At 41.7% G+C, this 15,671-nt stretch overlaps 1 protein-coding gene across 6 annotated transcripts in view; it reads right to left on the bottom strand.

The window, feature by feature from the left end:
• The window catches only part of RUNX1 (RUNX family transcription factor 1), a 210,648-nt gene that overhangs the window by 66,477 nt on the left and 128,500 nt on the right, over positions 1-15,671 (bottom strand). For all 6 annotated transcript variants that reach the window (XM_073361398.1, XM_073361365.1, XM_073361383.1 and 3 more), the window contains one exon: positions 1,769-1,873. In XM_073361398.1, the coding sequence (XP_073217499.1) occupies positions 1,769-1,873 (105 nt within the window). The remainder of the gene's footprint in view (positions 1-1,768; positions 1,874-15,671) is intronic.

The raw sequence follows: 15,671 nt of genomic DNA, 5'->3' as shown, positions 1-15,671 counted from the left end.
CTACAGTGCTTAGTAGCAAATGTTCTGTTCTTTTATATACAACAGATTATCTGGCAATAATGAGAGTTATGTGTCTCTATCAAAAGGAAATTTGACCCCTTAGTACTACGTGCATAAAACTTCCTTGTGTGTACTACTCATTTTATACGTTTGACTTCCCTATGACAAATTGAAATTGCATACAAAAAGGCTTTTACATGTGTTTGAGTTGTGAAGATACATATGTAGCTTCAGCAGAGATGTTTTCTTTACTTCCTCTCTTAAATGTAAAACCATATTAAATATTAACTATTATACCAACTGAGCAATTGATCTAAACCAGGAGGTAGATCATCAGAATGATATTGTTTCTTAGAACTCTATCAGACACGTATTCAAAAAACCTAAGGCCAGGTGATTGTGCATGCAGATCTGGTATTTGCATATACAAATACCTGCTTTGCATGCACAGTTGCTGGTTTTCTAGAGATATTTCTCAGGAACAATGTAGACACTCATTCAAAAAACAAAACAAAACAAAACATCACCACCACAAAAAGAAAAGAAAAGAAAAGAAAAGAAAAGAAAAGAAAAGAAAAGAAAAGAAAAGAAAAGAAAAAGTCCTCTGTGTTTCAAAGGCTGGCCTCAAATCCTAAAAACCCTGGGACCTGATCTTTAATACATTAGTACAGCTGCATACACTGATTTACACCTGCTGAGGATCTAGCCCATAACTGCAGGCAACTATTGAGAATAAAAGGTAGCTGAAAGCCGGAGAGTTTTCTAACCTATTATATTTAGCCATTGGAACCTCACTGTTCTTCCAATACTCAGTAAATAACCCTGGCTTACACGGATCACCCTCTAGTGGGTGTTCGTTTTTTTCTGTTCTCCTCTCCTGGGATGACTTCTCTTAAACAACAGTTAGAACCTATGCCAAATGTGCAGAGGGAATAAAAGAAGGAAACCACAAACCTCAATTTACATCAGGGCATTTTGATAAAAAATATGAAAATTCTACATGAAGGTTAGTGACTGAGGTTAATTATTGCCCATGGTAATAAGCAGAGCATGTGTTGCACAAGCATCTGATGACTGTACATCTGTTTTTTCCCAAAACTGTACTTGTGTGAAATTTGTGGATTTGTCCCTACAGATATCAAATCATTCATCTTCTATTCATACTTAATGCTTTTAAAAAATTTGGCAAGAACGACTGTCTGTGAAAATGTGCACCCCAGTGGAGTAAATTCCATCTGTCTGTTTGAAGGGCTGTTTTTAACAATTACAGTTTTCCTAAGTTATAAACCAGCATGAGGCACAATAAACTATACACAAGAACAGCCAGTTGTCATCTTTCTGAATTTTTTTTTTTTTTGCTTTTGTCTGCCAACTTTGAAAAGTTAGATCAGTGGCATCTTGGTTTCTAAAGTTAAAAATCCTATGACCATCTGAAAGTCAAAGTGACCAGGAAATGCTGCATAATTTATGTCCTGTCCTTTTTTTACCCAATATCCCTTCTGTCTTGTGTACTAGACAAATCCTACCTGAGTTTGTTGCCTTCAAGTGCAGAGCACTTCAAATACTTTTTTGAACAACCGAATACACTCGTGCAGAACTAAGCTCTAGAGAGGCATATTTAAAATCATTAGTGGATAGCCTTAGCTCAAAGCACATCCATTGCTCCCAATGAATCTTATATTTTGCTGCATTTAATCTGACAGGTGATGAACCCCTGTTCTAATGTGGAATCTCACATCTGCATTAACATTGTTGCCAGATCACTTACTTCTGGGTTCTCGAGGTCCATCCACCGTTATCTTGATGGCTCTGTGATACGTGGCTACTTGCGGAGGATTTGTAAAGACTGTGATGGTTAGGGTGAAGCTCTTCCCTGCAACAGGAAAGCACATTACTCTCTTACTGATGATTACAATACAACATGCATTGAGAGAATTTGTATCTGTCATTTTCAACAGCTCAAAAACACATAATATTTTAGTCTCTATATATTATATATGTGCCCATACGGTGCAGCATTTCACATCCACTTCAGGGCAATCCAAGGCTGTGTATACTCCATACATGGCTACTGCTCCAAGCAAGTATAATTGATTTACAGTTAATGTTATTTATACTTTGTAAAATACACAGTTTACAGCTGGACAGTTATATTTTAAATTATCTACACTACCACTTACAAATTATCTATATTTGTTAAGGGTGTTAATTCACAGAGCCCTATACATTATGGCTGAGTTCCAAAGCTGTCTAAGGAATCTGAACACACAGTTCCCATCAACACCAAAGGGAACTGGGTGTTCAAGTCCCTTAGGAAGCTTTGAAAATCCCATGGTAGATGCTTCAAGCTACTGTTAGATCAATTCTACAGAATAAACAGGAATCCTTTAAAATACAGAGAAATCTACTACCATACCTCCAAGAAATTACAGAGAACAGATAAAAAAAAATCTCTATAGTTTGTCTGAAGGGAATTAAAGAGTTCCATGAAGACATAACAGAGATTTTATTGTTCTGGATTTCCTCCACTTCCTCCCCCTTGTTTTAAACCTGGACAAGAATATTTTATACAAACTCCATTTTTTTTTTAATTTTATCCCTTTGTGGGTAAAAACTAGCTTCCTGGATTTCTATGGAAAGTTTTGCTAAGATATTATGGTGGGTTTCATTATAATTCAGAGGGAAGACTTTTCAGATATGGTATGTGCACGCCATAGTTCTGAGTTTTGAAAATTAGTTGTTTTGGTGGTTCAAATGGAGATAAGAAATTATGATATATGCTGCCATGATTATGATGCATTTAAATATTTCTGTTTCTGTTTTGGTGTAAACTCCTTTTACTCTCATTTGTAAAATTGGGGAGGGGGGATAATACTACTACTTGTCTAGTGTCCTTCAGATTATTTAGTTACTGAATGTGTGGCATATTGACAATATAAAGCACTGTATAAATATTAATTATTACTTTGGCATTTACAGTACTACCCGTAGCGCGTTTCAGTATAGTTATCTGAATGTCCTGGGGGACATGGATAATCATGAAATTTTCAAGAAACACGGCCCTGATTTGGACAATGGGGAGTTTCAGATAATTGAGGTTATACTTGCACAGGCATGTGCTGTACAAACTTTCCCACACACCTCTACAAAAGGTACCTCATTGCTGGACTCCAACATTTCTGTCATCCAAGTCTCAGGCTTCTTCTGATGAAAGCTTCCCATTGTTATAGTTTGCTTTGTTTATCTAGATGTAGGTATACATCCACGTGTGACGAGAATAAGACAGCTTCACTTACAATAGTATCTGAACTCAATTCTTATCTAGGTATCGGTATGGCCCTCAGCACTAATATCTGAGCACTTCATAATCATTAATGGTTTCTGTCCTCACAATGTCCCAGTGAATTAGGATGGAGCAGTAAAGCACAGGTTAAATAAGGGCTTGTTTACACAGTGCAGCAATGCGCTCTACGGGGGTGTGAATTCTAGAGCATACCAATGTGTTGTGCACTAACTGGCCCATGTAGATCCTGCTGACGTGCACTAAAAGTTCCCTTGTACGCTAATGTGGTCCCTTTCCAAACAGTAGTACATTAATGTGCCCTAGGGAACTTTCAGTGCACACCAGCAGGGTCTACACAGGCCAGTTAGTACACAGTATGTTGATGTGCGTTAGAATTCACACCCCTCTAGTATGCACTGCTACAAGCCCTAAGTGTCTCAGCCAATGTCACACAAGAAGTGTGTAGCTCAGCCGGGAATAAAAACTCAGTTCTTCTGCATCCCAGTCCAGTGCCTTCCTAATACCCTTCCAACCTCTGCTGAAAAGTAGCTCCGGGTATTGGGAGGAGCTGTAGAGGTGGCATAAAAGCCACCTTTGATCCATGCCTCAAGACGGCTGACCCCTGGCTTGGGTCCACTCAGCCAGACTCAAGGCTAAAGTGTTTTTGACATTTTTTAAATACCAAATTGTAAGACAGATCATAGCAATTATGTTGCCAATACTCAGACTTTTCTATGAGGGATCAAAAATAAGTGCTATTAAAAACTCCCCAAGAAAATTAACACCCCAAGACATGAGATTTTTAACTAATATTAAAGGGACATCATCAAGCCAAAGAACATATCCTGCTTCTTTAAGAAAATATTTTTACCTACTGTTATTACAAGTAGCACCTAAAACGCCTATAACTGAAAGAGATTAGAGAAAAATAATACTTTTCTATTTATTAATCTATTTCTAGCTATAATGTTTCCAGTTTATTTACTTGGGACATTTAATAGCACTTAATGGGGGCGTTTTCACTGTTTCCCTAACACACTCAATCAGTTCCCCGTTCTTTCTGTACGTTTTTCACACAGCACAAGGAGCGAGAAAAATATTTTTTAATAGTTAAACATGATTGTAAAATCAGAAAAATTACTATAGAGAATCAGGGCCAGGTGCAATATTTGTAACTGCTTTAAAGATATTCTTCAAAACTTATTAGATTTCAAAATGATGGTGCCTGTTGTGACACAATTTGGCAAAAGCAGGAAGACACTCCGCTTACCTTTTACTGTTTATAGAAGTCTACCCATTAACCACATGCTGGTTAACCACAGGACTACATAACCATATGCCTATGTGTCACTTACTGTTACTCTCTGATAATTCCACTGTAGTCCTCTGGCCATTAATTTGCATTTAGTTTTACTCATTACACATGTATTAACTATATGTCTGGTTGATTCAGGTAAAATTAGCTAGAAATGCATCCAATCTAATTTTAGTTGAATTAATCAGGCATACAGTTAATACAGGTGCATAAAGATCACAGGATGAATGCACACCCAGACTTTCCCCTTGCATCTGTGTATTAGCATGCAGCCTAAGTATTTTATCCAGATACACATGTGCCTATTACACACAGAGATGTATGCAAACACACATGATCTGTCAAAACTGGTTATTAAATTTTGGTTCAAAAATAATATCAGATTAGTTTCTTGATAAACGACAGTCAGCTTTCCCTAGTACACAGCCCTTTGTTAGCTAATGGGAAGAGATGAGACCCCTGGTTAAACAATCCACAAAGCACAAATGGAAAGACTAGGCACAAATGAAATATGGATCATGTACACACAGTATGTGGCAATTAAAATGGGAAATTACTGTCCATATGCGGGCGTACTGGGTGAGAATAGCGAATGATCTCGTATGAGGTCCTTATCTTTAACACTGCTAATGAGCAAGATTTAGAGACCGCCACTCCCTCTGTAATTATCCATGGCAGCTCTCGGTCCCAAGGATAAAACTTTCAGGAGCTAGGGCTTTTTCAACAGAGGGCCCTTGGCTTTGGAATATACTCCCAGCAACAACAAAATAAGCCCAAGTCTTGCATCTTTAAAGGTACAGTACAAGATTCACTGTTTCAGTCAATCAGATCTGTCCCCAATATTAGGGTAGCACAACAACCTAGCAATGTTTCTCCTGCAAGATCCCCACCATGATTCACTTGAAAAAAACATTTAACACGGGGAAGAGAACTAGCTGTATTTCTGGACAGGCAATAAGTAAAACTTAATTTTGTATATGGTGCCTAGATACTACATTGACGGCTGCATTAGAAACCACACAGGAATGCTCTCTAGAGCAACTGGTGATTAAAGTGTCAAAGGAAAAGATAGATTTTTAAAAAAATCTTCTAAAAATCATAGCTTGATGGTCCAATGATAGTGCACTGCTCTGCCAGACAGGCATCCATACTTGTGTCCTCAGCTGTCATTTACAGTCTGGCAGGGACTGGAAATGCAGTAAGAGTGCAGTGAGACCCAGGGAAAAGTGAGACACTTGAAGTGCCCCCTCTGGATGATGCTTGACATAGTGTTGAAGGGCTCTTCAGGGAGCTGCATTCCAGCCTCTTCAGCTGGAGAAAGGGTTGCTGTAATCTGGGGCCTTTGCAGCTTTTGAGAGGGAATGAAGTCAAGGTGGGAAAATAGCGAATCCCAGACAACAACCTAGTAACATGCAAAGAGGTTTTGTGTATTGCATTAGTCATCCCTGAGAGACGCAATTACAAGAACGGGGTGGCTCTATGGATGAGAGGCATTTTTTAGAATGTGTGTGGATGCAAAGCAGCACACCCAGACAAGCTACAGAGAATGGCAAACAGAAAGTAGCACAGAAGACATGTAACCAGCAGGGCTCACCAGATGTTTTTAAAAGATGGTTTTCTGTCTTCTCATGTGTGTTGTGGTTGTGGAAGAGAAATAAGTGGGAGGAGATGAGAGAAGAACTTTAGAGATTACAGACCATATGATGAGTTCCCCATTCCATTTTTATTCAGTTTTGCTCAGGCAAAACTCCCGGCTGAATCAATGTGGGGAGGAGGGGGTGTCTGAATGAGGATTGAACAAAAATGTAGTAAAAGCTTTAAGATTGGGCCAATAAGGTGCGGAAGGGAAAAAAAGCAAGAGACGCTGATGATACGGCCACAATAGCTATATGCTGCCTTAGGATTTCTTTTGTCATAGAATATTATTGGTTTTCTTAAGTAATTACAATGCATTATTTTAACAAATTGGAAAAGAAGCCAAAATGGGAAAGGAGCCAAGAATGTTTGTGCTGACAAGACCAAGCGATATGGATGAAAAAATATGAAGTGTAATACAAAAATACACAATACAACACAAATGATATTTTGGCTAATTCCATGATGTCTGAGAGAGGTTTCCAGGTTGTAGTAAGAGAAATTATGGTACAATATTTTCTGCTACTACTTTTTCATACTTGTGTGTTCGGCTGATTTTATTAAACTGTGCTAAATTATTATTGTTATATATCTTTCAAACTTCTCATGACACTTCCCTAGGTATATATCAAAGTGCCAATGTAAAGATCTCTACTATTTTTTTTATAATGCATGTGGGTGTATGTACACGCAATATATACACACATACAAACATGCACACACACACACAACATTAACAACTATACATTAGGGAAACATTTTGCCACTCTTGATTAATAGCTTACTACTTGAATAATCCCATTGAAATTGATATGAGTAAGAGTAGTAGAACTGACCCTTAGGCCTGGTCTACACTACGGGGTTAGGTCGAATTTAGCCGGGTTAGCCTGATTTAAAAATGACTGCGTCCACACAACCAACCCCGTTCTGTTGACCTAAAGGGCTCTGCAAATCGACTTCTGTACTCCTCCCCGACAAGGGGAGTTGCGCTAAAATCAACTTTGGTGGGTCAACTTTGGTGGGTCAAATTTGGGGTAGTGCGGATGCAAATCGATGGTATTGGCCTCTGGGAGCTATCCCAGATTGCTCCATTGTGACCGCTCTGGACAGCACTTTGAACCCTGATGCACTAGCCAGATACACAGGAAAAGCCCCAGGAAGTTTTGAATTTCATTTCCTGTTTGGTTAGCGTGGCAAACTTAGCACCACTCAGCAGCAGAGGTGACCATGCAGTCCCCCCAGAATCATAGAGTGTAGAACATTTCTATACTCCCCCTATCATCTCGGTCCCTGAGGTTATCGCAGATTAGAAGCCAGAAAAAACGCACTCGCGATGACATGTTTTCCGAGCTCATGCAGTCCTCTCACACTGATAGGGTACAGCTTAATGCATGGAGGCATTCAGTAGCAGAGGCCAGGAAAGAATTAAGTGAACACGAAGAGCGGAGGCAGGACACGATGCTGAGACTAATGGGGGAGCAAACAGACATGATGAAGCATCTGTTAGGGGAGCAAACGGACATGAAAGGAAAGCCAAAAAGAGCACATACCCCCGCTGCATCCACTGTATAGCCGCCTACCTTCCTCCCCATGTTCCATAGCCTCCTCACCCAGATGCCCAAGAATGCAGTTGGGGGGGAGGCTCCAGGCACCCAGCCACTCCACTTCAGAGGATGGCCCAAGCAACAGAAGGCTGTCATTCAAACAGTTTGATTTTTAGTGTGGTTACAATAAGCAATGTGGCCTTGTCCTTCCCTCCTCCCCACCCCACCTGGGCTACCTTGTCTGTTATCTCATTTTTTTAATTAATAAAGAAAGAATGCATGGTTTCAAAACAATAGTTATTTTATTTCGAAGTGGGGGAGAGTGGCTGGCTTACAGGGAATTAAAATCAACAAAGGGGGCGGGTTTGCATCAAGGAGAAACACCCAAAACTGTCACACTGAAGCCTGGCCAGTCATGAAACTGGTTTTCAAAGCCTCTCTGATGCGCAGCATGCCCTGCTATGCTCTTCTAATCGCCCTGGTGTCTGGCTGCTCAAAATCAGAGGCCAGGTGATTTGCCTCAACCTCCCACCCCACCATAAATGTCTCCCCCTTTACTCTCACAGAGATTGTGGAGCACACAGCAAGCAGCAATAATAATGGGAATGTTGGTTGCACTGAGGTCTGACCCAGTCAGCAAACAGCACCAGTGAGCTTTTAAATGTCCAAAGGCACATTCTACCACCATTCTGCACTTGCTCAGCCTATAGTTGAACTGCTCCTTACTACTGTCCAGGCTTCATGAGCCATGGGAGCAAGGGGTAAGCTGAGGTAGGTGCGACCGCACGTTGCTGGTGGCTGGGAGAGTAGCCTGAGGCAGAAGCCTGCAGCTCACGTGATATTCCAGGGAGGACTGAATCTCCATGAGACGAAACTTAAAGAAGAGAATGACCTCGAGTCTCTGGCTCCCATTCAGTGCTCTAAGAGGAGGATAGCTATGTCTGGCCAGGCGCCCCAGATCGACCTCACCGAGGTCTGCCAGGAGCACCCTGGAGACGTACGACAGCTATCAGTCCTACTGCACCATCTGCCATGAAGGCAAGGAACTGCTGCCGTGTAGCAATGCAGTACCGCATCTGCCAGCAGCACCCAGGAGACGTACGGTGATGGTGAGCTGAGCGGGCTCCATGCTTGCCGTGGTATGGCGTCTGCATGGGTAACCCAGGAAAAAAGGTGCGAAATGATTGTCTGCCATTGCTTTCACGTAGGGAGGGAAGGAGCGGGGCCTGACGACATGTACCCAAAACCACCCGTGACAATGTTTTTGCCCCATCAGGCATTGGGAGCTTAACCCAGAATTCCAATGGGTAGCAGAAACTGCGGGAACTGTGGGATAGCTACCCACAGTGCACTGCTCTGTAAGTTGATGCTAGCCAAGGTAGTGAGGACGCACTCCGCTGACTTAATGCGCTTAGTGTGGACATACGCAATCGACTGTATAAAATTAGTTTCTAAAAATCGACTTCTATAAAATTGACCTAATTTTGTAGTGTAGACATACCCTTAGTTAGCTGTTGCTTAGTGCATTGTTTATTTTTTTAAACGCTTCACCTAATTGTGTGACAGTCTAGGAAAAACTAAACAAGGTAAAATTCTGTCCTCAGATGTCTGTCTTGTTCCTGTTGTCTTCAGTGGCAGTTTCAGACAACGAAGGACACAACTTTGCCAATGGCATTTCATTCAGTGGGCATCTCATAGGAGAACAATTATAGTTAAAGTAGAAGATATTAAAGAATTAACTTTTGTTCACCATTATCACATAGATACCATAGACAGCTACTATTTCAAGCGCAAGAGAAACTGCAGTAATTTCATATACTACTATGTGACACCTGTTGTCAAATACAGAATTTTTAATGGTGACCACTGCACTATAGGCCAAATTTAACAATGAGAGCACAATGGGTATGCCTGCAAAACTGTGTACAAATGCTTATTTGCACCTAGAAACGAAATAACTGTGTGCACAAACAGGTAGTTGCACCTACAACAGACTGGGTTTTTTTCACATGAAAATAGAGGCCTATGTGTGTGAAATCTGGGATTTTGGAGATGCAGCTGTTGCACCCTTCCAGCCAAGTGATCCCATCAACTTAACCTTATGGCTATATTCTGAAACATTTCTACAGGATAATTCCAAGTGTCTTATTGCACAAAGTTCTTACTTCTACATTTACCTGTACAGGGTGAAATCCTGTCCCCAATTAAATCAATAGATGTTTTGCTATTGACTTCAGTAGGGTCAGGATTTCATCCATAGGGCCAAATCCTGCCCTTCATACTCTGCCCCAAATAAGAACCACAGAATTTAATCCACTGTGTGATAAGATTCCGAATCACCTGAATACTAATGGCTCAGCAACCCAGACACCAGTAATTTGGGTGCAACTCAGCCAGTGGCTTCCACTTTTTGCTCTCATTTCTGTTTCCTGCAACACTCCATAAGGTATGTCTACTCTGGAGCTGGAAGGTGTAGATTCCAGTTTACGGAGTCAGACCCACGCTAGTTCTGATCAAGTTAGGGGGCTAAAAACATAGTGCGGCTCAAGTAGCGATAGGGGCTAGCTGCCCTGAGCATGCACCCAAGGTCTCACCTGGGATTGTACTTGGTGGGAGGGGGGAGCTAGCTCATCGCACCACTTCAGCTACACCCCTTCTTTTAGCGTGGTAGCTCAGAGCTGGTGTGGCGTTGTCTCCTCAAGCTGGACTTTATACCTTCCCGCTTCTGTGGGGACACACCCAGGCTGACCAACAAGAGATGCAAGCTGTACTCTCACATTTCCCTGCCTGTGCACCCACCATGTCTACAACGAGCAAATCAACTGCTTTCGGGATTTAGAATTAATTTTTCCTGCATGTTGAATTAGATGGAGTTGCTCAACATTTTTCAGAATACGTGCGAGCGACTTAGAGCCGACACACAGGTCTAAAGAGGTGTCTGGCTCTCCACGCCCCATGGGGCTATTCTGGCAGACAGGGTCTTGCTGGTGTACAACAGTGCTCTGGCCACAGCGCTCTGCACCAGCGATGCCGCCTGTGCTCCCTGAGGAACCCTCTGACACGGGCGAATCCCCAGGTAGCTAATTCACATGGCTGAAAAAAAACCTTCTTTTCTTTTGCCCCTTTGCCCTGCAGTAGCAGAGCTGACATCTGGCCTTGTGTGTGAACGCCTCCTCTTTGCTTCAGAAAGAATCCCCGAGCAGTACACGTTCCAACCAGCACGACTGAGGACGCTAGTATACACACCACAAATGGGACATGGTGAACGCAAATAGCACAATTCTGTCTGAACACTTTTTTATGTATTACTGTAACAGCTATTGCCTTAGGGTTTGATCCTGCAATTCTTGGAAGAGCAATCCTTGCTTACATTAATAAGAATTACTCGTGTGAGTAAGAGCTGCATGACTGGGCCCTCCGATTGTGAACAGTGACAGATTTTCTCTCTATTTTTCAGTTGTTTACTTTTTCATTTGACAGTGTTTTATGTAGAGTCAGTTTCATTTCTGCATTGATGGTCAGTTTCACTTCCCAGTCTCAGGCACTAGCATGATGCCACCCTTCTCCTTCACCGCTCGGGGAGTCCCTGAACCCAAGTTTTCCCTGCCGCTCTGAGAATGCGTGTCACCGTGCAGATGGTGCTGCTGTTCCATGGTTTGCTTGGCAGAGACTTGATAACCCTTTTCCCATTTAAGAATTGAGATTATTCATTTATCAGTTTTTAAATATTGATGTTTTAAATAAATGTGAATTCCACAGAGTTACTTTAATTGATTTTTTAAAAATGTAAACCTTGCTTATATTTTATGAATTTTGGAACAGGGCAAGTGAATTGACTAAATCAGAGATGTGACTAATGCACGATTTCCGCACTTGTCTAGATACCAAATGGTGGTTGTTAGTAGACTGTGGATGGTTCTACTATCACCATGTTCTCAGAGACCTCCCTCCTGCCATCCTGGTCCCAGACCCATAGATCTCATGCCTAATCTCCTCCCTCTTGCTCAGTAACTTCTTGATACATGTCTTCCCTCCTGATTTGTCTGCATATTAGCATCCTCAGTTATGCTAGCTGGATAAAGTCCACAGCCACGTATCAGGCAGGAGGCAGTGGGAGGAAAGAAGTATAACAGGAAGTAACTGAGCAAAAGGGAGGAGATTACGCATGAGGTCTACAGATCTGGGACCAGATCTGGCAGAAGGGAGGTCTCTGAGAGCATGGTGATAGCAGAATAATTGTCTTACATTGAATCTGATTACCTACGTGGGATTACATCAACATCAGCAGTACTGTCCCCCACTAAAAAGCAATATATCTGGAGATGACATCATGGCACTGGTCAAGTTCATCGGTCAGGAATTTGGCCAGCTACATATATTTGTACATTAACATCTTTAATTGTATGTGTTTCCCCTTTTAAGCATCACAGCGGTGTGGTGTAGGGTAGTGTACATTGGAAGTAAGAATAATGTTGGAAACTAGGGGGGGAAAAAGGGAATATATTTCATCCTGCCCTAAGAAACAACAGCTCCACTTTATAGGGAATGTTGTGTGGGAATGCTTTGTTAGGCTGGAGGCCTGCAGATCAAGTTTTCAGCATGAATTAAAGCATTTGATTAAAAGACTGAAAAAAGAGCTCTTAATGGAGAAGCCAAGCAGCCTTGAACTATAAGTAGATCTGCTGCAGCGCCACTATAAAATTCGTAGGAACATGGGTGGAGACAATAATTACAGTACAGGAAGAATGAGACGCTGTTGGGTGCCCAACCTGTGTGGCACACTGGCAGTACAAAGGGATTATACGGCTTGATTGCAAAAATGTGATGTTTATTGCAAAAATATTATTGAGCGCTGAAAGGCATACGTGGACTTCATAAATATTTGCATGTTACTAATGTTTGTAAAAGGGGTTCGGAGGGCTGAATTACAGAAGAGTGATTTTTTTTCCCCCACAAAGATCAGCCTGACATATAGCACTTCATTTCTGCCATTCGGTAGTGAATTTTCTGCTCAAAATACTGGCTTGGTCCTTTTGAGTTATGGCCACCTATGTATGCAGGAGTGCTGCTTTTTTAGACTCATCCATCATAATATTTGACATTTACACAGACCCTTTCACTGCAAAAGAGCCCCCCAGTACTTTACAAATATCAGTAAGGCCTATTCCCAGTCTGGGTGCTTATTGTGTAATAGCTTAAAGAGTACCAGCTATTGATTCACCTGCTGTAATCCTTACTGATTGTGCCTTGGCTCCTTGCCCTTTTGTCTGCACTGGTTTTCACTTTGGACAAATCCCAGTTCAACCACCTGTTCAGACAGACACTGGAAGATCTTAGCATTTTGGCGATTAGTTCCCGGCTGGGACTGAGCACACTCCTCACACTGCAGAACAATGAAGCCAATGACCACCGCATGGCTCCAGGCAGATGCATGAACAAAGATGGTGTCAGTACACAGGCTTCAAAAGGGTGGAGTGTGCTCACTCTGAACATGGCTAGCAAATGGCACGTGTGTGTTTATCAGCACTAGTTGAACAAGTGAGTGACCTCCAGCCCAGATGACCCCAGAGCAGTGGAGGGTAGAAAGATGACCAGAGAGGTCAGTTCTGGAGTGAGTGGTGCAAGGGTGGAACATCAACAGGAGGAGTGTTTGCAATGATTTATTTGTCTTGGGAGTAGGACGCATCTACACTGGCATTACACTGATGTAACACCCACTGATACACACCTTGGGGTAACTTGTATTAATGGATGTCCAAGAACCACAGATACGGATAGATTTTTGTATGAACACCTGACACCTCCCACTAATAGAAAGTTCCTCAGAGGGACTTTCTAACGTAGCTAAGCCTTCAAAACATGGACATTACTATGTTAGCTTTTAGACCCGTGGTGCGTAACCTTCAGCCTGTGAATTATACAATGTGTTTCCTACAGCTTCTCACTGAACTTCAGGAAACTGGACAGGAAACTCACTGCATGCACTGCCCTGCAGAGCTCTAGTAGCTTCATTCCTTCCTTCCAGTAGCTGCTCCTCCCCACGTCCCCCTTGCCAGCCTCCAGGAGCTCCTCCTTCTACACCCACTCCCGCCACCCAGTGCCTCTCCCTTCCTTGCATAGCATTAGAAGCAACCCCTTGTCCACAAGGAGGGAGCAGAAGTACTACTGCTAGTTGACTGGGTGAGGCTAAAAACTAGAGGGCCTTATTTTCATTGACATAAAAGCCATTTTGGTACTTTGCCTAGCGCAATGGGGCCCAACCTGCTTGCATCCTTTATGTGTTACCACAATATAAACATTAAATAACAATAATTTATACCATCTTGGCAGGGTAAAGCAGCTTTAATGTAAAGGAGAATCAGGCACAAAGTGTCTGAAGCTGGCAGCGTAAGAAAGCAGAGCTGAGCTTTGGGCTACAACTGGCCTGGGAAGAGGCACCCTAAAGGCCACGGGTAAAACCCAGGCCCACTGGAGTCAATGACAGAACCCTCATTGATTTGAATGGGGTCAGAATTTCACTCAGTGGCTCCAGAACAAGAAATGGAGGGGGAGCAGTAATAAAGGAGCAGAAATAAGAGAAAAAGTGAGATAGAGAATACAGAAAAAGAGGAGAGATTTTAGCTAAAGAGACAGAGAACAAAAGGGAAAGATAAATGGTGTAAGAAGAAAAGTCATAGTCAAAAAGAGAGAAAAGGGATTAAAAATGGGAGAAAAGAGAAGCAAAAGATTTAAGGTTAAACAAAATGCCCCTCACGCCATTTACTCTAAATGCTATATGAGGATGCAATACAAACTGACCCAAAATTGCTGGAGGCTTATGTAAGTTTATATGCACATTATATTCTTATCATGGCCCTCCGGATGGCAACAGTTGTGCACCACTGATTTAGAACACCCTCAGTCCTTTTGCTAAGTACAAGAGAGTTGATGAGAGCTGCACACTTTAAAGTAGTCATCTGAAGTTCATTAAAGTGCCCTGAAGCCTGAGCACTAATTATTTTTCTCTTAATGATTTTATTTTGACTACAAATCAGCAGCTGTTCTTGGTGTGACTTTTTTTCCAGACAGTTTTGCTTGAGAAGAAGTCTAAAAGAGGGCACACAAGAAAGAAAAGCAAACCAAACCAAAAACAAAACAAAAAATGCTGAAAGGCAAACAGTTTTCTTGAAACAATGTAACCTCTTCTTTCAGTGAGATACTTTGTTTTCCATAAGCACCATCCTCCTAAGATGAACTTCTTTTACAATCATACAGAACAAGAAAACTCTCAGAGAGCAACACGCTATCTCATTATCATCATTATCCCAAGATTAAAACAAAATGTTCAAGCATGGCTCCGTGCAACCAAAAAGTAGATTTATTGTTATTGGAACTAGGCCAGTAGTTCAGCACTTGGCACGAGCACTGTTTACAACCATAATGCTCCCGGAGACAGGGAGCTCTAAAAATCACTCTACCTTTATTTTTCTCCTATTGACACTTTCTGATTGAAACTTCTTCTGCCAGACCAAATTTAAGTAACCCAACGAATGTCTGTGAGCTGGCAAAGATAGCAGGAGTCATGCTGAACCCTCCAGACCACATGATGTTTTCAATTCAAATATCCTCACTGAACTGCATCATATACTTCCTTAACAATCAGCAATTCATACAAAAATGTCTGCATTGAATATATAACTGTAAACACAAGTCTGTTTTGGTTGTACAGTTTTATAAAGAATTCTTCTCCACTCTCCCCACTAAGTTTCCAATGAAAGCTTGCACCAAGAAAGTGACTTTGTCTAAAGGACTGTGTTATTAATGAATATAATTCACATATTTTTCCCCACACTGATGGATCACCACTATTTGATCTGCAAGATCTATGATACATTATATAAATGCAGAGAGTTTT

The sequence above is a fragment of the Lepidochelys kempii genome, chromosome 1 (assembly GCF_965140285.1).
Source record: "Lepidochelys kempii isolate rLepKem1 chromosome 1, rLepKem1.hap1, whole genome shotgun sequence".
NCBI lineage: Eukaryota > Metazoa > Chordata > Testudines > Cheloniidae > Lepidochelys > Lepidochelys kempii.
The sequence above is the reverse complement of the archived record's forward strand: the minus strand, read 5'-3'. Positions and strand labels throughout refer to the sequence as shown.